At 38.6% G+C, this 27,376-nt stretch overlaps 1 protein-coding gene across 1 annotated transcript in view; it reads left to right on the forward strand.

Moving 5' to 3' along the window:
• Positions 1-27,376, forward strand: part of CEP152 (centrosomal protein 152) — a 96,206-nt gene that overhangs the window by 13,083 nt on the left and 55,747 nt on the right. The window contains exons 3-12 of the mRNA XM_060293569.1: positions 8,522-8,628; positions 8,854-8,926; positions 9,008-9,286; positions 10,316-10,481; positions 13,189-13,332; positions 14,422-14,561; positions 17,670-17,870; positions 21,470-21,617; positions 23,266-23,357; positions 24,117-24,280. Coding sequence (XP_060149552.1) covers positions 8,522-8,628; positions 8,854-8,926; positions 9,008-9,286; positions 10,316-10,481; positions 13,189-13,332; positions 14,422-14,561; positions 17,670-17,870; positions 21,470-21,617; positions 23,266-23,357; positions 24,117-24,280 — 1,514 coding nt within the window. The remainder of the gene's footprint in view (positions 1-8,521; positions 8,629-8,853; positions 8,927-9,007; positions 9,287-10,315; positions 10,482-13,188; positions 13,333-14,421; positions 14,562-17,669; positions 17,871-21,469; positions 21,618-23,265; positions 23,358-24,116; positions 24,281-27,376) is intronic.

The raw sequence follows: 27,376 nt of genomic DNA on the forward strand, positions 1-27,376 counted from the left end.
TAATGTTGTCCCAGAGGTCTCTTAGGCTGTCTTCATTTCTTTTCATTCTTTTTTCTTTATTCTGTTCCACAGCAGTGAATTCCACCATTCTGTCTTCCAGGTCACTTATCCGTTCTTCTGCCTCAGTTATTCTGCTGTTGATTCATTCTAGTGTAGTTTTCATTTCAGTTATTGTATTGTTCGTCTATGTTTGTTTGTTCTTTAATTCTTCAAGGTCTTTGGTAAATATTCCTTGCATATTCTTGATCTCTGCCTCCATTCTTTTTCCGAGGTCCTGGATCATCTTCACTATCATTATTCTGAATTCTTTTTCTGGAAGGTTGCCTATCTCCACTTCATTTAGTTGTTTTTCTGGGGTTTTATCTTGTTCCTTCATCTGGTATATAGCCCTCTGCCTTTTCATCTTGTCTATCTTTCTGTGAATGTTGTTTTTATTCCACAGGCTGCAAGACTGTAGTTCTTCTTGCTTCTGCTGTCTGCCCTCTGGTGGATGAGGCTATCTAAGGGGCTTGATGGGAGGGACTGGTGGTGGGTACAGCTGACTGTTGCTCTGGTGAGCAGAGCTCAGTAAAACTTTAATCTGCTTGACTGCTGATGCATGGTGCTGGGTTCCCTCCCTCTTGGTTGTTTTGCCTGAGGCTACCCAACACTGGAGCCTACTTGGGCTCTTTGGTGGGGCTAATGACAGACTCTGGGAGGGCTCACACCAAGGAGTACTTCCCAGAACTTCTGCTGCCAGTGTCCTTGTCCCCATGGTGAAAAAGAGGTACCCCCTGCCTCTGCAGGAGACCCTCTAACACTAGCAGGTAGGTCTGGTTCAGTCTCCCCTGGGGTCACTACTCCTTCCCCTGGGTCCCGATGTGCACGCTACTTTGTGTGTTCCCTCCAAGAGTGGAGTCTCTGTTTCCCCCAGTCCTGTCGAAGTCCTGCAGTCAGTTCCCACTAGCCTTCAAAGTCTGATTCTCTAGGAATTCCTCCTCCTGTTGCCGGACCCCCAGGTTGGGAAGCCTGACGTGGGGCTCAGAACCTTCTCTCCAGTGGGTGGACTTCTGTGGTATAAGTGTTCGCTAGTCTGTGAGTCACCCACCCACCAGTTATGGGATTTGATTTTACTGTGATTGCGCCCCTCCTACCATCTCAGTGTGGTTTCTCCTTTGTCTTTGGATGTGGGGTATCTTTTTTTGGTGAGTTCCAGTGTCTTCCTGTTGATGATTGTCCAGCAGCTAGTTGTGATTCTGGTGTTCTCGCAAGGGGGAGTGAGAGCACGTCCTTCTACTCCGCCATCTTGGTTCCTCCTCACATAAGTTTGTTTTCTATGTCCGTGAGTCTATTTCTGTTTTGTAAATAAGTTCCTTTGTATCATTTTTCTAGATTCCACATATAAGTGATGTCATATGATATTTGTCTTTCTCTGTCTGACTTACTTCACTTAGTATGATAATCTCTAGGTCCATCCATGTTGTTGCAAATGGCATTATTTCATTCTTTTTTATGGCTTAGGAATATTCCATTGGGTACATACATCCCATCTTTATCCATTCATCTGTCGATGCACACTTAGTTTGCTTCCATCATATGACCCATTTTCTAATATGTAAAGTAATTCTTATTAAGAGTCCCCGTGGACCATTTGTATTAATAGGAAGCAAAGAGTAGGGTCAGTTGCCCACGTGGCTGGCAGTAGAGTTAGGGTAGAGACAGAAAGCTGGCATCTGTCTCTGAGTGGATTTTGTCCATAGACATGTATTGTTTCGTTGCACAGTGTTTTTAAAAAATTGAATCTGTATTTAAAGATTAGAAAATTTCATGTAGTAATCCAGAATTTCTGACCTGTCTTGAAACATCCTAAGCCTGGGCCACATGTGGCGTGTGTCTGCACATGGCAGCAAGTGGGCTGGAGCTGGGCAGTGGCTCTCCCGTCCGAGCTGGCCACAGTCCCTCCCGCCCCCCACCCCCTCCTGACATGGGCTTGTGCACTTGGACCTGCCAGCTTCATTCTTGTAAATTCTCTGCCAAGTCACTGAGGGCACTGGAGTTTGTGACTCTTTCCAGGGTTTCTGGATTTTGACAGGGGCCTTCACCAACAATTGTTGGTGGCAAGGGTGGGGCGTGAGGATTTTCTGTTACTTTGTGAACTCACAGCATGAGGTTTTCACTACCTTGATGGCTTTTGGGTAGTTCACTGTAATTTAGCTACTGGGATTTTTGAGAGGATCAGTTTAAGTTGTTACTATAGTAGATTTTAAAGAAGGAGAAAACATAATATGACAGGTGATTTTTTTCATTGGAAAAGATGGGTAGGGTATTAGAGAGAACGTACTGCCAGGTGTGTTGTGTGGTGAAAGTTTTAAAGGGGGTATTAGTTAAGGAGGCAGTAAATTCTAGATGATATAGAACAGGGGTCCTCAATCCCCAGGCTGTGGACTGGTACTGGTCCATGGCCTGTTAGGAACCGGGCTGTACAGCAGGAGGTGAGCAGCGGAACAGCAGACGAAGCTTCATCTGCCACTCCTCATCATCCCCCATCACCCACATTACCACCTGGACCACTCCCCGCCACCACCCGCTCCATGGAAAAATTGTCTTCCATAAAACCAGTCCCTGGTGCCAAAGCGGGCTGGGGCCCGCTGCTATGGACGATAGCCAGTGGGATCACTTCTTGGTAGATTATGTGCTGGGGTAGGGTAGGGAATTTCCAGAGTAAAAGGTGCTCTTAAGAGGTGAAGTATCTAAGAATGAGTGTTTCTAGCAGAGTGGAAGAAAAGAATATTTAGCTAACTTGACTCTAATGTGATGATTATGGGTCATATTAATAAAAATTGTTTCATGTTAGTAAAAAGTATTTTTACCTTTTTTAAAAAAAATTGCTACAAGGGAAGAAGTGAGATCAGAGGTTAGAGAGTTTCAGCAGTAAAATTCAGAACTATTCATAAAAATTCAGCTGTGTGTATGTTTTGTCAAAGCAAGTTAAAATAATAAATTGGCTGATCACACCTAAGTTCGTTTTCATATCCAGAAGCCTTTTCCACTTCCTCAGTCTCCCTGACCCTACGAGAACAGAATAGTTTACAGCCTTAAGTGGTTAAAGAAAAGAACGGTCTTTTCATGCCTGCCTGGTTGGTAGCTTTGGGATTGCCAGGTGGATTTAGTGTTAGTAGTAGGCTAATACACATTGCTTTCTCTACTTCATGAATCGCTTTGTATTTAATTCATTTATGTAGGTGGAATGCTTGCATCACAAGGATGGGCTGTAGAGCTGGCCAAGCAGGCCGTTTCTGACTCATAGGCTACCCTGCTAAGGATTTGTGAGATCCCCTCTCTGTAAATGGCAGAATAATCCTGATTTTGACCATCTAGTGTGAATGGCCAGTTGCTAATACAATATGCTTTACCAAACTGTTCGGTTTGGCTGCTTTGGGATCAGCTGGGGTGTTGTCCACACTTGCCCATAAGTCAGTGAATAAGCCATAGTGAAATTCCAACCTCCATGCCATCCTAATTAGCAGCTCTGCAGTGATGATCTGGACTTTTGCGTTTCTATTCCCTCCATTGTTTGCATTGAAGAGTAAATGGAGAATGCATTTAATCTTCGGAAAGGGAAAGGATTTAGTAAAGTGATTCAGTATTCAGAGGACATTTAGACCAGTGGAATCGCAGGCCACAGACCACTACAGATAGACCCATATTTTGAGACAACCTCCAAGAATTTTGCAGAAAAGTAAGGCACTATAATTATTTCTAAGTCACTACAGTTCTAAATGGTCTATTGGTAAAAACTTGACCACTGTGTTCCAAGGCATAGCAAAGAAATGCATAACCCACAGCCTCACCCAGTGTTTCACCGGAAACTCCATCTCCTCCACAGTAAACAGAGCAAATTAGGGTGCAGGTGAGAAAGGGTGAGAATACCATGGAGATATAGTATCATAGTAATTAATATTCATATCACTCATTTTCCTCACAACTTCTTGGAGCACGTTACTTTGAGAACTGCTGATGTAACAAGAAGGACATCTACTAAGTAGACCTCATCCAAAGTACTCTAGGCAAACTTCTACTTGTAAAGCTGGGCCAGAGAAGAGGACTTCAAAAGTTTTTTCATTAACTCATTCATAATGTAACAATATGATTTTGCAAAATATTTTTCACCTAAAGTTACTATACTTTGCAATTTCATCATTGAATATTACAGACATATAGTTGTTGTTGTCACTGCAGTTGCTGTAAGCTTCAAAGTTACTGATAAAGCCACAGTTTAAGGCTGAGTATCACTTGGGATCTCATAGTTTGCTGGTGTGTACCTGTACTTTCTGCAGTGTCACCAGAAGTAGCTCTGGGATTATTGCTTGGTTCTAGATGGTAAAATTATGTATGTAAGTATGTATTTTGGAGCTGGTGGTTTGGGGCAGAAGTACTTAGTAATCTGTGCTTATCAAAATAATACTTGCTGATGATCCTTCATTGAGTGACAATATTATTTGAAGCCTGCAAAATGATCTTGAGTAGAAAGGTAAGCGGTTTGAGTAGCAGATGGCAGACAGACACTTGCACCTGGGAATACTGATTTGAGTCTCTCTTAGTTTTTATATCAGTACTTCTCTAGTAGAATAATAAGCTCAATTGAGCTTGGAATTGTGTATTTTAGAGGTTAGGCTTTCTATTGCATAGCCTTTCTTCCACTTTTAACTGCCTTGTTTGATGTTACTTCTGGAAACATTTTTGATATTTTGTCCCCACTAGGGGGAGTTGTAAGGCTAGCATTTGTTTACATTTTATACAATATTATTTGACTTATTTAGTGGAATTTTCTTGTCGTCACGTAAGAAAAGCAAAGAAACAAATGGTTGAGTGTTCATATTGTATTTTTTTGTTCCTGTCATATTCTGTTTTCTTTTAGCAATTTCTTATACTTTATCTCGATTGTGCCTTTGAACTGTTTCCCATAATATATAGGTATTTTTAGAGACTGTCACAGTGGGGACAAAAACACTGAACTCTCTCTGCCAGACTGACGCTTGCTCGTATACAGACAGGTAGAAGCTTGTCTTCCAGTGACTGACTGAATGTCATGTGGAAGAAGATAGGAGTGGGAATGGAGAGATTCAGGTTCCGGTGCTGCCCGTGGGACTGTAACTCTCACTTTCATGGGCATGCCCCTGACCTTCTCTGGGCCTTGGTGTGCTCACATTTAGAAGGAGAGGTTTGGCTTGGAGGAGCTCCAGTGTTCATTCCAGGCCTAAAGTTCTATTACGTGTCACCTGCAGTGTAGCAGGTATTTGTCTAGTAAATGTTGCCATGTTTCTTTTTCAGATGTGTGGCAATCTAGGCAAAGTCTTCCCCACTAACATTGTAAAATTTGTTATAACTAATGGAATGGGTTAAAAAAAAATTCCATGCATAGTGTAATTCATAGACTAAAGCTCTAGCTGTCAAGGTTTTTGGCCCTTTGCCAGTCCCATGTTGGGCCTTTTCAAGGATGTTTTTAACTTGGCTGTGAGGCTAAAATGAAGATTCTACTTGGTGTGTATCCATGAAAGCATTATTTAATAATTCATATTTTAAAATATCAGGATCTTTTCATCAGTGTACTTGTTGGGTAACCTGTTCAAAACACAGATGAATGTTGACCACTCCATTTGCTGCTCTTCTCTGGGGAGAAGATGTATTGTATGGTTTGTAATCTGAGAACTCTTGCTTTCATGAATATCAAGGATTATAGACTCTGAAGACAGTCTGTTTAGTTAATTAAAGCCGAAGAATCCCAACGAAAAGTTTACATGTTCTCCGTTTGACATTCCCCTTAAACTAGGCTTTTTGGATGTTCTATGTGGGTTATTGTAAAGTGTTTTGTTGCTGAAATTCTTTGAGTAAAATGCCCTCATTTTTTTCTTTATTTTTCGGGAACACATGAAGTAGTAAAGGGAGAGGAGTTTATAGAATAGTTTAGAATGCATTTCAGTAGGCGCCTTAGCAATGGTAAATTATCTTTTTTCTAGGGAAGGTATCTCTTTAATTATTAAACTCAGCTGATATTCAATAATATCCCACCAAGAAGATTGCATTTGCAACCAAAAAGCAGTATTTCTTCCAAATGTGATGAGTGGAATTAAATCTTGCCATTTATAAGGATTGCTATCATTGTCTTTGAATCCATATTTGGTAGTCTGGTGGATCTTTAATGAGGAAAATTTAGTTTCTAAAATTCTCTGTTTTGTAACATGTGTAAGTTGATATTGTAATTTTGTGTTTCATGGCACAAGGTTCAATGACCCAAAGAAAAATCTATTTGACAGTCTATATGAGGAGGGTACACTTTGATCCCAGGAATGGAAGCCTGGGGGGGCTGGGATTTTGTTCTGAATGGCCTCTCTCTGCCCTCAAAGTTATGGAAACCAAGGAATATGGCCCAGCTATGCCAAAGAACTTGATGGAGAAATTTTTTGAATGTGAATGAAATGATTTAAAAATGTTAGTACAGGTGTAAAATATTCTATAAAACACTAAATACAGTAGGGATTATTTTGCTACTTGATAAGTTTACCTGTGGATCCAGAACCATTTTGATGAACTTACTGCTTATGCTCAAATTAATCTTCCTCCATTGATGCGAGTTTGATTAATTTTGTGGTGTCACAAAGAAAGCTACAAGAACTGCTTAATTATTGTGTAGCTTTTTCTGTCTCTGTGAGGGGGGAAAAATGTACTGTTTAGATGTGCCTGTCAAAGTTCCTCTAAACTATAAGGCTATGTACTTAACCTCACTGAAGGTTTAGAAGAAAATATTCTTTCTGTACAGGAATCCTTACGTGATGTAAGTACAAAACATTCATTTTGGTTTTTTTCCCTGTGTTATACGTGGGTATACTCTTTTTTTTCCGTAAATACTTCATAGATTTTTTTTTCTTAGTGACTTTTGTTTCTTTGTGAAATCATTTTGTTACCTTTCTCTTTAGTCACATGTGGTATACTGATATGTTGATGTGTTCTGTTTTGTTTTTAGTGTTTCTTATTCTTTATATCTTTGGATCAACTCTAATACAGCTAATTCTCAAAATGATTTTTCAGTTACCTTTGTGAGCAAGTGATCAATAAGTCAAGGTCTTGGTTAATATCAGTATCATGATAACTTTTCATTGGACTAGAATATTTTTCTCTTGTTGCATCTTTAAAGAACCAAATGGACTGAGAATACCTGTAAACAAACAATCCAGTGAATGTTAGAATATGTGGGTGAGGAAGCGTCCCCCTTCCCCACCTCATGGACCCCACTTCCACTCCCAAATTTGACTTCACCAAAACTCAGTTAACAGTTGGGGCATTCCTTTCAGACCTTTCTTAGAATATTTTTATTTAACTTTCACCATATGCATTTTATTTAAGAACATTTGTTGATTATGAATGTAATACCCAGATATGTTATATAGCTACATTTCATTTCTTTTATTCTAATGGCAGAGAAATTGGGGAGGGGACCTTCCATAGACTAAGAAGCAGCTCATTTTTTTTTCCTCCAGGGCTTTATAGAGTATTTAATATCTTTAAACTCACTCATCGCATAATTTTACAGGATTGATTTACACACTGTGGAGGGACTCGGTCAGCTTACTAATCTAACTGGTGCTTAACTTTTAAAGAGAAGTCATTACAAGCAGTCTGTTGACTCTTTAGTGACATAATATTTGAATCTTATTATTACAAATTTTAAGCCATTATATTGAGATTTGAAGAAAGACATTTATAGATATTGAAGTTCAACAAATTAGACAATTCATTTGTCTCTTTATCACGGTTTATCTTGAAACTTGAGTGAATTTATCTAGTTGTTATAAGAGAGAATACTAAAGATGTAATTTTTCTAGGAAAATGGAGAGCAGAGTCATGTGCTTTTAGAGTCATGCTTTTGACAGTGCTTTATCTGTAACCCCCTGAATCTTACAGCTTCTTTTTACTCAACTGTTTATAAGAGCCAACCATTGTATATCTTTTCATCATTGGAACTGGACGGATGTCTACCAATTAGTCACTCCCCAAGAGGTTTCTATCACATTATTGAGCTTTTAAGGGCTTCTAGGCCACCTGCTGCTGCTGCTACCCTTATCACCTGGGCAAAGCACATCTGGCTACTCAGATTCCCTCAGGGGGTGTCTGATTGTCAAGTTCTCCAGGTCTGATTACTGGTAGAATCCATAACATGATACAACATGATACAGTGATCGTACCATTATTATGACTTGCTGTGTTTGCCTAAAGAAATTTGAAAATCCTGTTGTATGTGTACTTGAATCTAAGACCTTTGTAGAAGAAGGTAAAGCCTTCTAATATAAATCCTGATGTTTATGTGTTTCCCGTTCCCCAAATGAAATGATGAATGTAATTCCTGTGGAATTTAAGACGTTGATTACATAGAGAAATTAGGAACTTCTTTGACTTCTACAGTCAAAATCACTCGTTGCAAGGCAGCTTTGGTTTGGCGTCTTGTGTTTAAGCCAATGTGATATTGACGCTGACCTTCCTGTCTCAGTTGCAGCAGTTACTCACAGACCTTCCTCACGATATGCTGGATGATGATGACCTGTCCTCCTCTGAACTCCACTATTCGGACTGCAGTGAGGATGGCAGAGAGGAAGAGTAAGGACCCCAAATCCCTTTCCCTTGTATATCACAATTCTATGTCTTTTTCTTTAGATTCTCTTGCAGGCAATAATAATGGATATGATTGTAAAATTGTAGACTAATTCTTAAACTTTCAGAAGAAGTTTGCAGGGAAAACACATTAAAATCTTGGGGTTCTTTGTGATGTGTATGTCCAAATAAATGATAGGCTCTAATCTAAAGTATTGATTTTTTCTCAAGACCACATCATTCTGAGCAATTGGCGATGAACTGGAATGAGCATCAAGTGCTGCCTAAATCTCCAAGTGTAAATGTAAGTATCTGGTGTGATAATGACTTTGATGAGGGTGGGAACAGATCTTAGTGCTTTTCTTTTACTCTTGTTATCTAATAGGACTACAATGAGATTCGGGATGTGTATATTGGAGAGAAAAGGGGCAACGGCTGGGAAGAGAATCAAAGTAGAACTGAAGACCAGCATCCTGGGTATCATCCTGAAGGAGGTGGAGATGAAGGCGGTAGTGGTTATAGCCCTCCGAGTGAATATGAACAGACTGATTTATATGACCTTCCTGAAAACTTTAGGCCATATGCCAGCGGTCAGAGGCAGGAATTTAACAGCCAACCAACCAATGTAATCACATTTTCTGATCCTCAAAGGAATCATTTTCAGGTATTGTAAGAACTTGACTTTACTTTCAAGAATTTGTGTATGTGTGTACACGCATCTGCTGTGTGTGTGTCATTAAGAAATATTCGTAAGTGCAACAGTAAGACTTAAGTACAAATATTGCTGAGAGTGCATTTATTCAGGCTCATGCTGAATTAGTCATGCTGTTTTCTGTTTACAATCTAAGTAATCTTAAATGAGAATTTTAACATAGAGACTTTGTGGAAACAATTAAACATTAAAAGTTAAGTTTGTCAAAGAATAGCCATCTCCATTTATTGCTGCTTCTGGCTTCTACCATTTACTATGCTCCAGTGAAAAGCTACGTTCAGGTATCCTGATATAGTTTGAAAGCGGTTAATCCTAGATGACGCCAGTCAGTTACCTTGATTGTCTACCTCATCACCCTTATCACAGATTTTGGGTCAAATGCTTCAAAGCTGATATCTGTTTTGTGATGATATAGCAGTAGACAGGATGAATGTTGAGGAAAGAAACACTTATTTTTCCTCCCTGGGAGAGTTTGATGAAGCAAGGCCTTAGGATACAGTTAGCTTCTTCTTAGACTTTCTCAATGACAGTGAATGCCTCATTTTGCCGATAGATATTCTGTGTCACCTGATGACAGGATAATTTTCTGGTCCTTTTAAGGTGGTCATTTTTTCTTCCATCTCTATAAAATGTTATTCATTCCACAAAAGTTGTTGAGTATTTATTACATATGAAGCATTGTATCACGTTCTTGTTATTGCATATGCATATTGCATATGTATCTTGTTATTGCAATCTTACTGGAATTCTTGAGTGTTATTTATGGAATTGGCCCCATTATATGCTCAAAAGTACAATTGCAGGCTTTCAACGAACAGTGTTAAATAACAATAAGTGCTATTTTTAAGCAAAGATGTATGTATAAAGTTTGTAATTGTACCACAATTAAGTTCTATAGCAAAACTGAGTTGTCTAATTCAGATAATTTTTGAAGCAAAGACCAAATCCTAATTGTCAATTTCGTTTATCATCTTGTAATAGCAATTTGGTATGTCACAAGGTCCCAGCTGTCAAGCTTTGGAATCATATAAAGTGACATATAAACCTTATCAGTCTTCTGCCCAGAATAATGGCTCACCAGCCCAGGACGTCGCAGGAAGTGACACATTTGAAGGCCTGCAACAGCAATTTTTAGGAGCTAGTGAAAGTAGGTATCAAGTTTATATTTATTGCTTAATCACATAATTGGAGAGCTTTGAGCACTTTGAGCATGTTCAAGAATTATTATTATTTTTAAGTATGATAATGGAATTTTTTTAAAGAGTCCTATTTTAAGAGATATATTCTGAAGTATTAATGAATAAACTGATAATGAAGTCTAGAACTGACTTCAAATATCATGTTGTTGGGGGGTAAGTTTGGGTGGGGATATAGATAAAGCAAGACTGGCCATGAATTCACAATCGTTGAGTCTAGGAGACAGGTTCATGGGATTCATTGTATTCTTCTCTCTACCTTCTTATATATTTGAAATTTTCCTTAATGAAAAATTAAAATAAATTTTCTCAGCTGTATTATATTTTAATCATTTTAGTTGGTTAAGACTTCATTAACTTCATATATTTTTTTAACTGAAATCTAATTTGGAAAGTGAAATGTAGTTTTCCTTTCAATCTTAGATTTTTCGTTATATAGAAATGTAAGTCAACCACTATCTTAATTTTTTTTTTGGTTTTTAGAGTTTTACTGTATTAGGTAACTCTTATATAAATTACTTTATACTCAAAATTAAAACTAGGCTTACATCTCAGGTTTAGTCATGTGACACTTGCCAAAATAATTTCTTTTACATAGTGTATGTATCAATATGAATGAGAAAAGTGCTACTAGAAAATTTTGAGGAGATCTAAACATTCAAAACCAAACTTGTACCTGACTAACCTGAATCAGTGTTTTCATATGTCCAACTTTTGTTATCATACTCTGGCATGTGAAATGACTTCCAGTTATTGTGCGTGTTGAAGAGCCACTGTGATTCTAGAGTGTGACAGCAGGTTTTTTCTTTGTTTTACATTTAAGAAGCAGGGGAAAGTCATACTGGATATTCTGGGATTCTGGCACTGTGCCAATGAGAAAACTGGACTTAGTGGCCCTAACTTCATGGTGCTGCTTCCATCTCATGCTTAGACTACAGGATAGTTACGGGGGAGGCGGCCAGAATGCCCTTTCCCCCAGGGAGTCATCAGCAAATGTGCGGGGGTAGCCTCTCTTTCTCCTGAGTTTTTGTGGAAGTGGATAGTGTGTATGGCATAACTGTTTTGGAGTTGAGTAAATAAGTAAGTATCCCAACAGTGACCTGATATCTTGGCGTTACTCTTTCAGTTCTGCTGTGTTCAGTTACATTTATAGCTCCTGGTTGTTATGCGTATATCACCTTTCATCACTTCCTTAACAGTCTGCATTTTATCACATTGATTTATTTTTTGTTTAAGTCAGTTACACATTTGCCTAAATTTGACATTTGGAAGTTAATTAAATAACTTAATGGTAGTGCCTAATTTAGTGATTATAGCTTCTTAGTAACAGTAGTTTAAAAAATTGAGTTTGAAGAGAGAAGTGGCTTGTAGACTGTGTTTATTCCTGGGCTAGCCCTGTTCTAAGGCCCAAGAGGAGTTTGACTTGTAACAGAGTTTTCAGTCTTCAATTTTTGGGGGTTTAACCATGTCTTTTTTTAAACAGAAGACTGTTTTATTTGTTAGCATGTAGAAGCATTGTTCTTTTAGGAAATGAAAAATATTTGTCATTGTGTAGTTGAAGGATTATCCTTCTCCTACAAATCACGTTTTTCTTTTTTTCCCCCAATGATTTTTAAGTGGTCCTTAAAATGACTTTGTTTCTGAAAGAAGACCTCAAAATTCTTTATTAATCTATTCTTTAATTTATTAATTCAGCAGTTCTGTGCCATTATAAATATGCATTCATTCCTGCTTAAAATAAAATAGTTTAAGAAGGATGTCTAGAAATTTTCTTTGAAAATGGTTTTATAGAAGTTGATGTACTTTTATTTTTTCAATTTTATGAAAGCATGGAACTCTATTCCTTTGCAATTGATATATACTTCCTTTTCTTTTTCTTTCTTTTTTTTTTTTTTTTTTCCTGGCCATGCCGCACAGCTTGCGGGATCTTAGTTCCCCAACCAGGGATTGAACCCATGCCCTCGGAGGTGAAGGCGCGGGCTCATAACCACTGGACCACCAGAGAATTCCCTATACTTATTTTTCATTAGCCAAAATGGTAGCGATTCAGAGTTATACACCAAACTAGTGACTTTTCAAACTTTTCTGGAAGTGACCATAGTAAGAAGTACAATTTTTACATTGTGATGTGGTCTATAATATTTATCTATATAAATATTATGTAAATGAAACAGAAGTTTCACATAATAATACTGATTTCTACTACATGATATACTCTGATATATTCTATTTAATCTTGTTACCAAACCAAAACTTGGGTCTGCTCGCCCAAGTGTAGTAAAGCCAATCTACTGACACCGGGTTGTGGTGAGGGAAAGTGCAGCATTATTGTAAGGTGCCATTCAAGGAGTTCGGGCTTTCTGAGCATCAGCTGTCCCGGACTTCTTGTACGGCACCTCACAATAAACGCTGCACTTTCCTTCACCAGAACCTGGCGTCAGCAGATTGGCTTTACTACACTTGGGTGAGCAGACCCAAGTTTTGGTTTGGTAACATTTTTTATTAAAAATGCTAGTCACAATCTGCTGAATTGATTTCATGATACTCTGATGAGTTGTATTTGCAGTTTGAAAAACATTGTCCTAAACATTGTCCTAAATGACCACAAATTTATATTTTGCTATGCTTTTATCTAATAAATTGTCTTTAATTCCAAAGCAGACTCTGTAGAAAATATGCAGATTATTCAACTACAGGTTCTTAACAAAGCAAAGGAGAGACAACTAGACAATTTAGTTGAAAAGTTAGATGCAAGCGAACGTCAAATTAGATATCTGAATCACCAGCTTCTGATAATAAAAGGTAAGATGACAACTGTTGGGTGCTGTCATGTATGAGGTCAGTTGAGCTAGATAGATTGTTTCCAATAATCTCATTTCAAATAAGAAGCTTAGAGAGGTTGACGTACTTGGTCAGCGGCTCAGAGTGAATTAGTCAGCACAAAACGAAAATCTAGGACTTTTGACCCATTGCCTTGGATTTCTCTCCAGATTTGAGGTCCTCATTATTTCCCTTCTTTCTATTCTGTTAGGATCAGTGAACATTATTTAAATATGCTGATAGCATTCCATCCTAAAAAGTTGTTGTATCCTTACATGGTTTACCTCCAATTCCCAAAGAGACTTGTGTTTAGTTTGCAGTACATTTTCTGAGCCTACAAATTAGCCTAATGTTTTAATCCAAGTAAGAGTTTGTGATCCTGAACTGCTTTGGGAGTGCCAAGGAGAAAATGCAGTCATCTCTGGGAGAAGCACATAGTGTAAACACAGATTTCAAATTATAATTGCTTACTCTTCATGCTCTCTGTAGTTTTGGTCAGTGTTGAACTTTGCTTTGTAGAATAATTTTGTGACTGAACTCCAGCTCATTTCAGACTTGATAGTGAAAAGATCTCTTTCTGTAATGCTCATGAAATTTATTTTGTGAGAACTTGTGAACTGTTACAATAACGTATGTGGTAAGAATATAAGATTAAGTGAATTTAAGCGTTCATTGCAAGTATGTATAGAAAGTAATTTGTCCTCAGATTCCTTCTTCGATTAGCAGGTGTTTGTCATATCTATGTAGCTTCTCAAGTAACAAATGCTGAAATGATTGTTAGGGGACTTTTGGTCCTCAAGGGGATACATTAAGACTTTTGAAGAGAGTGGTTCCTGTTCTGCAAAAAAAAAAAAAAAAAATTTTGGTGTCACTCACATTCGTTTTTGAAACCTTTCTAAGAAGTTTTCTCGAAATCAAGTGAATTTCATTATCTGAATTGAATTAAATACTACAACATTTATGTGATACAGATCTGATATTTGATAGAGATTGTGACAATTAGGGTCCCTCTACAGTATAGGGTCCCTCTACAGTAACATATTATTTATATAAAAATTTTAAATACTCTAGATGAAAAGGATGGTTTGGCCCTCAGCCTTCGAGAATCACAGAAACTCTTTCAGAATGGAAAAGAAAGAGAAATTCAGCTTGAAGCACAAATAAAAGCACTGGAGACCCAAATACAAGCATTAAAACTCAATGAAGAACAGGTAAATATTTGATCTTCATTACTTATGGTAAACAGCTGTTTCTTCCAATGAAATGTTAGTTACTTAACGTTTGGTGTTGTGGGACTGAATTTAGAACTTTGAAGTTTACACCTTCTTCTACCATAAGCCTACATTCCTTTCCCTTTCCTTGGAGGAATGGGTCTCCCATCCACCTAGTCATCTATACACCAGAAATCGGGGGGCGGTGAGACCTCAGCTCCTCTGCTCCCCTTCATCCAATCAGCCACTGTGTTCTGTTGGGTCTCTTCATTTCTGTCTACATGTCTCTAATTCAGGATTTTACCATTTTTGCAAAATTCTCTTAACTAGCCTGTAATGTTTTACCCCTTCTCCTAACTCTTTCATCTGGCCATCTGAGTAATCTTTCTAAAGTACAGTTGTAGTTATATCTTTCCCTTGCTTAAAGCCTTTCAATGACCCTGCTTTACTTGTGGGGTGAAGTATGGTGTTGAGATGACTGTCTGATCCTTCCCTTTTTCTTCTCTTACTCTTCTCAAACTTTCCTCAAACTCAACAGTCTGTCTGTTGTTTTTATGTACTCATATGTACTGTCTCCTGTCTCTGGAATGCCCTTTCCTCAACACACTGCTATTTCATGAACAAGCCCATGCTCAAGTGTTTTCTTTTCCTAAGTCTTTCCTGTTTTCTTCCCCAAGCCACATGATCACATCTGTTATAACAGATCTAGAACATCTTGAAGGCAAGAACGGGTGGCCCTCATCTTAGTAGCCCCACCATAAGCCCACTGCCTGGCACATAATAGGTGGTCAGTACAGTGTTCAAAACTGACCTAACCTGTGTATTTCTTTTTCCTTATGTTTCTCTGTTCTTGCCCTGGTACTATCATGAGTGTAGCTTTATGTTGTGTTTTGGAATTTGGTAAACAAGGGCTACCCGTACTATTCTTAAAATATTTAGTAGCTCTTTTTCACATTTTTTCTTCTAGATCTTGCAAATCAACTTCTCATGCTTTATAAAAAATCTTGTTGGGATTTTGATTAGTGAGACGTTGTATTTACCATTTTATGGACGGTAACCAAGTCTTGGAGAGGTCAAATTACTTTTCCAGGATTACAAAGCCAGTTACTGACAAAGCATCAGAACCTAAATTTTCTAACCCCAACAGACTTGCCTCGAAAGTGGTGGCACATTCTTTGATTAATGAGATGGGTGGCCATTTGACTGTGGGAAATAGTCGCAAGTCATTGGTAACCAAGCCTGGTGGTGGGTGATTCATGAGAGTAATACCATTTTGGTGGTTAAAAATGAAAGTGACTTGGTTTTAGATGAGATTTGTGGCTAGTTCTGGATGGTTAAGTGGAAAAGGTTAAAGAATGTTGTCTCATGTCTGGTTTCTTCTCGTCCTTAAGCTCTCAGCTAAAAGCAGAGAGGACTTCCCATCCACCTTACATCTAAAGTAGCCTGTTGCTTCACATTCTTACTCCCCTTCACTGTGTCATATTTTATCACTCTATTTAAAAAATATCTGAAATTATCTCTTTTGTTTACTTGTTATTGTCTTTCTTTTTTTTTTTTTGTGGTACGCGGGCCTCTCACTGCTGTGGCCTCCCCCGTTGCGGAGCACAGGCTCCGGATGCGCAGGCTCAGCGGCCATGGCTCACGGGCCCAGCCGCTCCGCAGCATGTGGGATCTTCCCGGACCGGGGCACGAACCCGTGTTCCCTGCATTGGCAGGCGGACTCTCAATCACTGCGCCACCAGGGAAGCTCTTTTCTGTCTTTTCTCACCAGAAAGTAGTAGGACTTTAGACCTTGGCTGTTTTGTCATCATGTCCTTAAGTGCTTGGAACCCTGCCTGGCACAAAGTGTCCACCTTATTTACTGAACAAATGAATGAATGTCTTAAGCAGTTAAAGTGGTATTTGGATAAATAGGCAATCTCTGGAACAGAATGAAGAAGAGGCCTCATTTGAAATTTTAATTTTTGTGTGTAATATAGATTATCATCATTTTAAACTTGTTGAAAAATGGTAGTTATTAAAGAGTTGAATTGCTTTTATGTCGTAACCTACATAATCTTTTGGTAATCTTTTTATAAGTTAGAAATTACATTTATAAAAAATAAAGTAGCATAAATTAAAAAGCAACAGAATCACCAAGTATATTAGTTTTCTATTGCTGCTGTAACAGATCACCACAAACTTAGTGGCTTAAAACAGCCCAAATTTATTACCTTACAGGCAGAAGGTCAGAAGTCTGACGTGGATCTCATTGGGCTAAAATCAAGGTGTCAGTAGTGCTGTGTTGCTATCTGGAGGCTCTAGGGGAGAATACTTTTTTTTTTTTTTTTTTTTTTTTGCCTTTTCCAGCTTCTAGAGGCCACCTGCATTCCTTGGTGTATGGCTCATTTCCATCTTCAGAGACAGAAGTTACTGGTTCTGACTTTTCTGCCTCAGTTTTCCTCATTTAAGGACCCTTCTGTGTACATTGGGTCCACCCTAGTAATTCAGGACAGTCTCCTTATTTTAAGGTCATCTGATTAGCAACTTTAATTCAGTCACAACCTTAATTTCCCCTTGCCATGTAACATAACATATTCACAGGTTTCAGGGGTTAGGACATGGGCATCGTTTGGGAGCCATTATTTAACCTGCTACACAATTATTTCATAACAGCTGTACAGTTACAGTTTTCAAAACTTCCATTTTAGTAAGTGACCATTGACAGGTGTCATCAGTCTCTCAGGAAACAGTTGTCATTTATCTATGACCTAACAATTGGATTTCCCCCTACACTTGGAGCAAAGAGGGATGCAAACAGCACTGGGACCGGTATAGAAGCAGCAGATTCCTTGCCTGGTACCTATGTTGCCATCATTTGCGCAAAATCCTCTTTCACTGTCCTCGAACAACTACAGATTTTTTTTCTCCGTGAATAATGTTTCCAGCAACCATGGGCCTGGTGGGTCCCAGCTAGGGAAGTCTTAAGGAACTAGAGCCACCATGGGGAGACCCTTTCTTCTCTACTTTCATTTTAATTAAGCGTGGTTGATTTTTAGAGTTAAAATTCATAAAGAGAGCACAGAGTCAAAATACCGTAAGCATAGGTGTCCTGTGTGTATTTACTAGATGATTAAGAAGTCCAGAACAACTGAAATGGCTCTGGACAGCCTGAAGCAGCAGCTGCTGGACCTGCGTCATTCGGAATCACTTCAGCGTGCGAGGGAGCAGCATGAGAGCATCGTCATGGGCCTCACAAGGAAGTATGAAGAGCAGGTGCTGTCCTTGCAAAGGAAATTGGATGCTACGGTTACTGCACTTAAAGAACAGGTTGGGATGATTTCAAATGAGCAACTGTTACAAACAAGTAAAGCTGGTTATTTTTTATAACTGACATTTTGCAATGCATCATATAGAAATGCTGGTTGTTTGCAGTAGGTGTATGAGTATAATTTAAAAGTCCAAAGAGTTTTATCTATGAATATGCCTTCAAGACATACTATTGGAAATCCTTCCTCTTATAGGATTGGTTAGTACTTTCTCAGTTCTCACATTACTAGTTCTTCGTTTGTCGAGTATTTGTGCATATTGTTCATATGACCTAGAAAAATCCGGACTGAAAGGAAGGAGTGTCTGGGAGCTAGCCTGGACTTGAGAGGTTGTCCTGGGAGCTAACCAGGAGGAGAAGGCTTTTCTTGGGTCTCCCAGTGTTTTGGTTATTAACCTGTCAATAAAGATTGTCTAGATCTTGGGAGAAGAGTTAATTTGGAGAATAGTGTAATCAATAGGGAAGAGATTCTGATCTAAAATCATTTAGATATGAAACTCGAGCATATTTCACAGTTTTTATTTCACCTTTGCCCCAAAGAGAATAAAATGTTGTAAGCTGAGGGTGAGTCAGATAGTGGGTTTGCTTGTGCTCCAAAACCCCAGGGAATCAGTTGAATGAATAACATTTCAGAGATCATTTTTCTCAATGTAATTTCAGAATTAATTTAACCCAAGGAAAGAAGAGAAGAATAATAAGATGTGAGGGTCTGGAAAATCCCACCACACTTAAAATTCACACTGATTTGGGTTGTTCTTTCTTATTTATACAGCTGACTCTAAATTTTTCCATGATTTAGTTAGAGCTATATAAGATTGTGTTAGTGGCAATAATAATTGTATACCATTTCATTTTATTTTACTTTCATATGTGTTTATGTTTTTATTAGACTTATTTTCCTACATAAGGTTTTTTATTCTTTTTATGTAGAAAAATATTGTGAATTTGATCAGTGTGAAGGATATATACGGGTGGGGAAAGACAAAGCCTGTGACAAATTATTAAGTCTACTTTATATAATATTTTAAACAAATGGAATTTGAGATATGGTTTTACTAAGCTTGTCTGTGTTTGGGTAGCAGCATGAAAGTTGGACGGGGAGAGTGGTGCCTCCTTGCATGACGAGAGGAGTGGAGTCTGGTGGCTTTTCCATGCTGGGTTGAGGATCTCTCCATTCTCTGCTGACGTGGGCACAATTACACAGGGACAGGCTGGGAGCAATTCCTAGTGTGTTCAACCCCTGTGCCTGCTCCATTCTCTTTTCTCACCTCCCCCATCCCCTCAATAGAAGAACCCTAGACTAGAACCCTAGACAGAACAAAGTTTTAATTCTGTGCTGACTGGGCTTCAGACCCCTGAACCATACGCTGAAGTTACTGATTAAGGCCTTTTCCACTGTTGCATTCTGTGAGTGATTTTTCTTTTCTTTTCTTTTTTTTTTTAAATGGAGCATAGCATAGCACTGATGTTAGCTTCTGCTTATAGTTGTATAACTGCTTTGCAAAGTGGTTGATTCCAAAGTGCCTAGGGTTTTTCCTTTCTGGGAATGTTTCCTCTGGTATCCCTTTTGTGCTGTCAATTTGCTATCAGTTGGCTCAGCATTTTATATATATATATATATATATATATATATATATATTTTTTTTTTTTTTTTTTTTTTTTGCGGTATGCGGGCCTCTCACTGCTGTGGCCTCTCCCGTTGTGGAGCACAGGCTCCGGACGCGCAGGCTCAGCGGCCATGGCTCACAGGCCCAGCCGTTCCGCGGCATGTGGGATCCTCCCGGACTGGGGCACGAACCCGTGTCCCCTGCATCAGCAGGCGGACTCTCAATGACTGCGCCACCAGGGAAGCTCTAAATTGCATAGTTTTATGAGTATAATCTGTTTCCCTGAACTTGTCAACAGGAAACAGAGTGGCTTAATTGATTGTTGCCTAAGACACTTTCTTTCCCTGTCCCTGTCCATGTAGCTTGTGGGGATCTTAGTTCCTTGACCATGGATTGAACCCGGGCCGTGGCAGTGAAAGCCCAGAATCCTAACCACTAGGCCACCAGGGAACTCTTAATTGATTGTTGCATATAGTCAAATTATTGCCATGGTCTGCCTCTTCTTTGTAATGGTTTTCATAACTGCCTTTTGTTGAACTTTTTTTGGCCAGTTCTCAGTCTCTTGTAAAAGCTATTGTGGCCTCCCTGGCACATAAATGTTAGTTGTCCCCCACCTCTTGCACACACATTCACACTGTCATGAATATTAGCTCATTCGTTGTGTTTGCCATGTTACTTTGGTGCTTTAGAACCAAGCTTTTCAAGCTGGCCTCGGAATCAGCAGCAGTGTGCCAAGAGGTTTGCACGGTTGAATAAACATGGACCAATTTCCAGAAGCTTCATTTTGCTCAAAAATTTGGTAGAAAAACTTTAAAGCAAACATGACTACATTATGAAATAGAATACAAAATTCACATGAATTTTTAAGCTAAAAGAGGAGACTTCAGAGTCCCTTTCCTCTGCTTAAGGAGACTGTTAGTAGTATCCTTATGAGATGTATTTTCTATTTGTATCCTTAAGGCATTACTGGGCTTTAGATTATGCTATAAATCAGGCCCCACATGCCTTCTCTCTGCTTCAAAGTCCTTTCTTGATATTCCTCTTACTACTTATTTTCCTCAGGCTTTTTCAGGTAACGTCAGCCAATTACCTTAATTTACTCCTCTGCCTCTCACATGTGCTGCTGTTGGCTTGGAATTCAGCCTGTGTAGCCCTTTTTGAATGAGGGGTGATGATTTCTTCTACCTGGGAATGGGATTCCCATGGCTCATTACTTCCAAACACAGTTTCTTTTTGTAGACATTTGAATATATTATATACATGCTCTGGATTTTCTATATATTTCCATACACCCACACATTTATCCTGTCTGTTTTTCTTTGACATTTTTCAAGTGTTTTTTGGTAGCACTCCCTACGTATAAGACACTGCACAGGCACCTTCAAAGAGACTATTAAGAGAAATAAGACATGTAAAAGGTAGAAAGAAAAACATGAGAGAAACAGATCAAGTTTAAAAGAAGTTCAGAAGAGGGAGAGATAATTTTTGGCTGTTCAGAATAGAATGAGCTTTTGGCTGTTCAGCACAGAGTGAGTTTCCATGTGTTTGTCTGTATCCTTGCTGACTTGGGATACAAACTCCATGGTTCAAAGTGGTCTGCCTCAATATGTATACATACAGTTATACTGAGACTATAAAATGCAAATAAGCATGTAATACATTTCCTTTGGCTTGAACAGAATCTAGTTTTAGAACAACAGTGCCTTGTGCATATAGAGCAGAGAGGGACTTTGGAAGCCATCAAATTCAAATTCAACGTTTATTATCATAATTACAAAAGAAAAAACAGACTGAGAAGTTGATGACTTGATCGTTTTAAGTGTGTTCTTCTGACTCCCAGTCCTGTGCACTTGACCTTGTAAAAGAGGTGATCCTGCCAGGTGATGATTTTATATTTGACTTAAAATCCAAGTATGTAAGATCATAACTGTTAGTTTAATATTTAATAACTAACTGATCATGAAAATGACTTCTTGGACACTTTTTCTATTTAGGAAGATATTTGCTGTCATTTGAAAGATCAGGTTAAACAACTGGAAAGGAATCAAGAAGCAACCAAATTAGAAAAGACTGAAATCATTAACAGATTGACGAGAAGCCTGGAGGAGAGCCAGAAGCAGTGTGCCAACTTGTTGCACTCAGGTCGGTGTCTGCGTGAGCGGTGGCTCCCCAGAAGGCTAGTAGAAATATCTGGAGAGCACACAGTAGGATCCGTGAGTTAAATCCAGAAAAGACAGAAAAGATCATTGGTGACAAAATTTGTTTTAACATCGTTACTGGTATATATGTATGGAGGTGTGGTGTATTTTCATTAGATAATTTGGAAAACCCAGACAAGTATAAGGTAGAAAATAAAAATAGCCAATAATCCTACTACCCAGAGATAACTGTTGTTAATGTTTAAATGTATTTCCTTCAAGTGAAATGAACACACACATACAGACAATTCCCTGCTTCTGTACACAGTATATTTTAAAATAAATCAAAGCTGAATGTGAAAAAATTGAACAATAAAATATGTTAAGATACGTTCTATATCTGAAAGCTAAAAATGGTCATGAAATCCCACTATATTTTGCTTTTAGACTTGATCTTTGATCATATAGTTCTATCCTTTTATATAACTTCTTTAATTTTTCTTTTCTTCTAAGTGGAGTAGCCACTTACCTGGTCAGTTGAAGCCCATAAGTTACGTTTTTGTCACGCTTAAGATTTCTAGTATGGTCTTCGTGGTATTAAGTTTGAGGCATATGCTTCCTGTCACTTTCAGTAGTACTTTTATTTCTTATTTAATAAAATGATATGAGAGTAAAATGCAATAAAAGAATCAAATGTTTATATAAACACTACTGTACAGACAAAACTGCCTGGTTTGCTGGTGAATAGCTCACACTGAAGATAGCTCAGTGATCATTCATCAACTGATATATGAAAGTCAGACCTTGGCATATGATGTCAATCAGACTGTTGATACAATGTATGTAAGAGTGGGTTATTCAGAAGTTGAAAAGACTGTCTAAATGTGTGTGTGTGTGTGTGTGTGTGTGTGTTTTGGTGGAGGCAAAATTTTCATCATACTCCATTTAGGTCCCACCTCTGTGTTCAGTTTTGTATCCTTTTGTTTCACATGGCATTACTTAGCCTTTTCCCTTGCCATTAAAGACTTTGAAAATATGATTTTCTTTTGTTGCATTATATGCCATCATTACTTAACCACTTTCCAGATGCTCATTTTCTTTTGAGGAAATCCAATAAAGTCCTTTTAAAATGGGAACCTTTTAACCATTTAGAATATTAGGTTACTAGAGCTTCAGAAGTACAATACCAATATGCTTCTTGTACATGCAGAGGTGGGGTGGTGGAAATAAAAGAACTCAGAGAGAAGCGAAAGGCAGCAAGATGTAGTCTTCTTATTAGACGGTAGAAATGGTTTCCAAAGAATTTTTGCTCTGGCTTTCTGTGAGCTGGAATGTTCTGCTCCTATTAAAGGACTTGTGGAGTGTTAAGGTCTGTAGACGTGGCTGATTTGATTCATGGCAAAGTCACAGTAGCCTGTGTCTTCAACTTCCCAAGGACCTATGGGGAGCCATACTAAATCTGGGAAATGTCTGCACCAGACCTATGCCTTCTGGGTCCTACGAGCTGTACCTTTGTGCTCCTAAAAAGGTAGTTAAAAGGTAATAAAGCAGAGCTCCACCTTCTGTAGCCTCAGTGGATTCAGGTTCTTCTGTACATCACAGGCACTTTGTCCCTTTACATCTGGTGTATTCTATGATTCTTTCTCCCACAGGCTCAGTACAGGAGGTCGCTCAGCTCCAGCTCCAGATGCAGCAGGCACAAAAGGCACATGCTATGAGTGAAAACATGAATAAGACTTTGCAAGTGAGTGTTGCCACTGGAAAGAGACTCCATGGGTAACTGAATTAGGCGTTGGTTACATCACCTTTCTGAGCCTGGGCTTCCTCTATATAAAAGAGGTGGCTGGACCGTCTCCAGTCCAGCCCATGGGAGTTGTTCACAACCTCACCCACACATCTAGATAGTCAGGCCCAGGTCTGTCCAACTGCAGAGCCAGGGCCCAGCCCCTTCCTTCGCATGGCATATCCTTTCATCTCTGGAGGTGTCCCAGAGATAAGTTTATCTACAGGTGTGGGAAACCTACAAGTTACCTGCCATTCTCTCACATCCTCCTCCAGCACCACTTAACGTTTTCCATGGGAGGAAGAGTTCCAGTATTACCTCCACTGGAAGGAGGCATTTTTTGCCTTTTCACCACTGGCAGACTAAGTGCAACACTTTCTTGGCAAACCAGTCTCTTCTGTCCTCTACTCTAGTAAGCCGATGTGTGCTGCCACCAGCTTCTCAGCTCAAGGGAGGCTTTTTGTGAAGGACAAAATGGAAGGGAGGGAGGAGTGAGAGAAGCTGTTTACCTCTGTTTTCTCATTCATTTATTCATTTGTTCATTCAGCTTACTTGAAAACCTGACATGTGCTACCTTTATATTTTTAATGTGTGCCAAAAATGCATTTGAAGAAACGTTTCTGCCTTCTATTAATCATTAAAATGAATTTTGAAGAATAAAATGACTGATTCCTTCTATAAAAAATAATGAATATAACTTGCAATAATTTTGTGTTTTAGGAGGAAATAAAAGAACTAAAAGAAGAAATTTCTCTCTATGAATCTGCTGCAAAACTAGGAATATTTCCAAGTGACTCAGAAGGAGAATTAAATATAGAACTCACTGAATCGTATGTGGATTTGGGTATTAAGAAAGTCAACCAGAAAAAATCCAAAGTTAAGAGGTATCTAGAAAATACTTTACTATAGAAGAATTCACATTAATAATATTGATGGTGCATAATAAAAGGGGTTCTTGAGTGCAGAACGATATATTTTAGTAATTTCTAATGAAGTTGCAATGTCGGAAATCAAAATTAACAAAAACGTCAAGTATTAATATTGTACTGTCCCAATAGCAGTAGGGCTCCGCAGTTTCAATAAGGTAAAAATGATATAGTTAAAATATGTAAGTTAAATTCTACAACTTAAATTATGTATGTTTTATTACTTAAGGTGGGGGCATATTATTTTTATGATATTAACACTGTGTGTTGGAAGTAGGCATTTATCAATGGTGTATGAGAAAATAAGCGTTAATTTTCCCTAGGAACCTTACTGTGACCTTAGTTTTAAAATACGGATTCTGTCTTTTACACTTAACGCAGATATTTGAACACTGCTTAACACAGATATTTTTAGCACTGTCACGGAAGGGAGTGCTTCATCATCCCTTCTAGGGACCAGCGGGGGTAGGGCGGGGAGTGGTCGTGGTAGAAGATGGAGCACATTTAGATCCCATTAAGCACGTAAAAGATGAACGGAGGAAAGGATGTGTATTTTGAAGCACTTGCTAAGGGGCTGTGCAGGGCTCTGGGAGTAGAGTACAAAAGATGAAATAGACATTCTCCTTTCCCACAGGGAGTTTATATTTTGTCTGATGGGGAAAAGGAGACACAGTTGTACGCAACTAAATACTGTGTGCTAAATGTAATGCTTGATGTACAAAGGGGCATTTATCCATTTGTTCTACTGGTCTGGGATAAAGATGAAAGATGAAAGAGATTGTATTCAGGCTAAGGAAAGCCTTTCTTGAATGCATTCTTTTTTTTTTTAATTTATTTTATTTTTTTATCTTTTGGCCACACTGCGTGGCATGTGGGATCTTAGTTCCCTGACCAGGCATCGAACCCGTGCCCCCTGCAGTGGAAGTGTGGGGTCCCAACCGCTGGACCACCAGGGAAGTCCCCCTTGAATGCATTCTTGAATGAAACCACCACCATCTTGTTTATAGATTAAGACTGAGTTTGCCATCGTTAGTGTTTCTTGAAAGTATTTACTACCTGTTGTGTTTCAGGTATCATGCATCTAAATACAAATGTATAAATCTCCTGAAAGGTTTGTTCCACAATAAGTTTTAGAACTTATGCTGTGATTCCATTTTCTAAACAGTAAAATGAGATTCAGTAAATTAAAATCTCAATCAGGTGATGCTGTGGAACATGATGTTAACATTAGTTGAGTAAGTTTCCATTTATCTGGAGGTCAGTCTTTAGGGACTGTCATCTCAACAGATGCCAACTACAATCTAGAAAGAAGCCAAGAAGCAAATAGCAGACCAAGATTATATGATGTATTTGTTAGGAGCCACCTTGGGGCTCTTATCCCAGGGCCATATTCACTTAGATCTGTTGGTACCCCATGAGTTACCTGATTTCCTAACTGACCACAGAGTAACTGGGTCAGGGAGCTGGGAGAGGTGCTGCCAGGGCTTCAGCCAGACGGCTATGCCTCAGCAAGGAGAGAACTACAGGAACGCATGGTGCCAGAGCTGCTGAGCACCGGGGTAAGCAGCTTTATACATCTAGGCCTGTTCTGATCCACATCAGAATGTCCACAGTCATGATCCTGAGTTGTCGAAGAAAGCCTTCAGCTTTGGTTAGTTAATTAAAGCAAAAAGTGGATGAATGTGCTTTAAACAGATTTACATAAAAATTTAAAGTTAAAATGTAGTCATCTGGAAAATTTACTGCTGTGAATGCATTTCCTGTTAATGCCAGATTAATTCTAAGGGGCTAGTGGAAAGAGCACGGTCTTTAGATCCAGATTTGTTTTGAATCATAGTTTTGCCATTTATTACTAACTTTATGACCTTGGGCACGTTTCTTGACTTTTCTGAGCCTGTTTTCTTATCAGGCTTTTTCTGTCAGGTAGATTATAGCGTATCCCTTGGGGGATAAAACAAGGATTAAAATAGATAATGAATATAAAGGACCTCATGTAAGAAGTTCTGGCACATATTAGGCACTTAATCAGTGGTAGCTGTTACTATTTTATTTAAGAGATGCTTGGTTAAAATATACCATTGATCAGATTTTATATTAATCAACTTTTGATTGGACACATATTTTATAAAAAGTCCTTCATCCTCATTTAAATCTTGGGGAAAACGTGGGATCCACATTATCATTTTAGAGTTGGGAAAACCGGAGCTCAAAGAGCTGAACGCCTTAGCCCAAGAAGACAGACCCTTAGCAGCAGAGCCAGTACTTAAACCCAAAACTTGATTGTCATGTAAATCTGTTGGTTCTTATTTGCATGACAGTCAAACCTTTTTGCCTTAAACTTCATTCTTTTATATATATATTTTGTTGTTGTTGTTGTTGTTTTAGAGGATTAAAGATTTAATTCCTGCCAAAAAAGATTTCTCTCCAACTTATTACTTTAACTTGTGCCATAATTAGCCTGGGAATTGGGTAGATAATACATGTATATGTGTATAGGTTTGTCTTTCCAAGTAGACTTGCTCCATCATGATGTTTACTAAAATGTATTTACTTCTTTGCCCTTTCTATTTAATTAGCATTTATAACCCAAATCCTACAGTAATTTAAAGCACATTCCTATAGATAATAAACTTGAGATATCACATTGCTGTCGTACCAAAAGGAATGCCAGCAGCATTCAACCAAGCAAGTGGGGAATAGCTAAAGCAAGTGGGTAGTCACTGAGGCTCAGTAAGGAGATGTTCAATGAAGTGCAGGATAAGTGAGAAAGATTAGCTTGTACTCATCCCTCCCACCAGCACTTTAATGGATAAGAATTCAGCTTTGAGGAAAAAGTAAAAATATTTATTCTTAGTTCAAAGTGAGAGGAGATATAGGAGAGATTAGATGTGTACCTTTCCTCTGCTGGATTGTGGTTCTTAGAACAAAAGGAAGCAGCACTTTCCCAGTGTTGAGAATTTTAGTTCTTTGTTGACTTGAGCTGCTTTCAAATCACTGACCCAAATATTAGCGGCTCCAAGCTTTCACTCCCGACTACCACCTCCCTCAAGCTAC

The sequence above is a fragment of the Globicephala melas genome, chromosome 2 (genome assembly GCF_963455315.2).
Source record: "Globicephala melas chromosome 2, mGloMel1.2, whole genome shotgun sequence".
NCBI lineage: Eukaryota > Metazoa > Chordata > Mammalia > Artiodactyla > Delphinidae > Globicephala > Globicephala melas.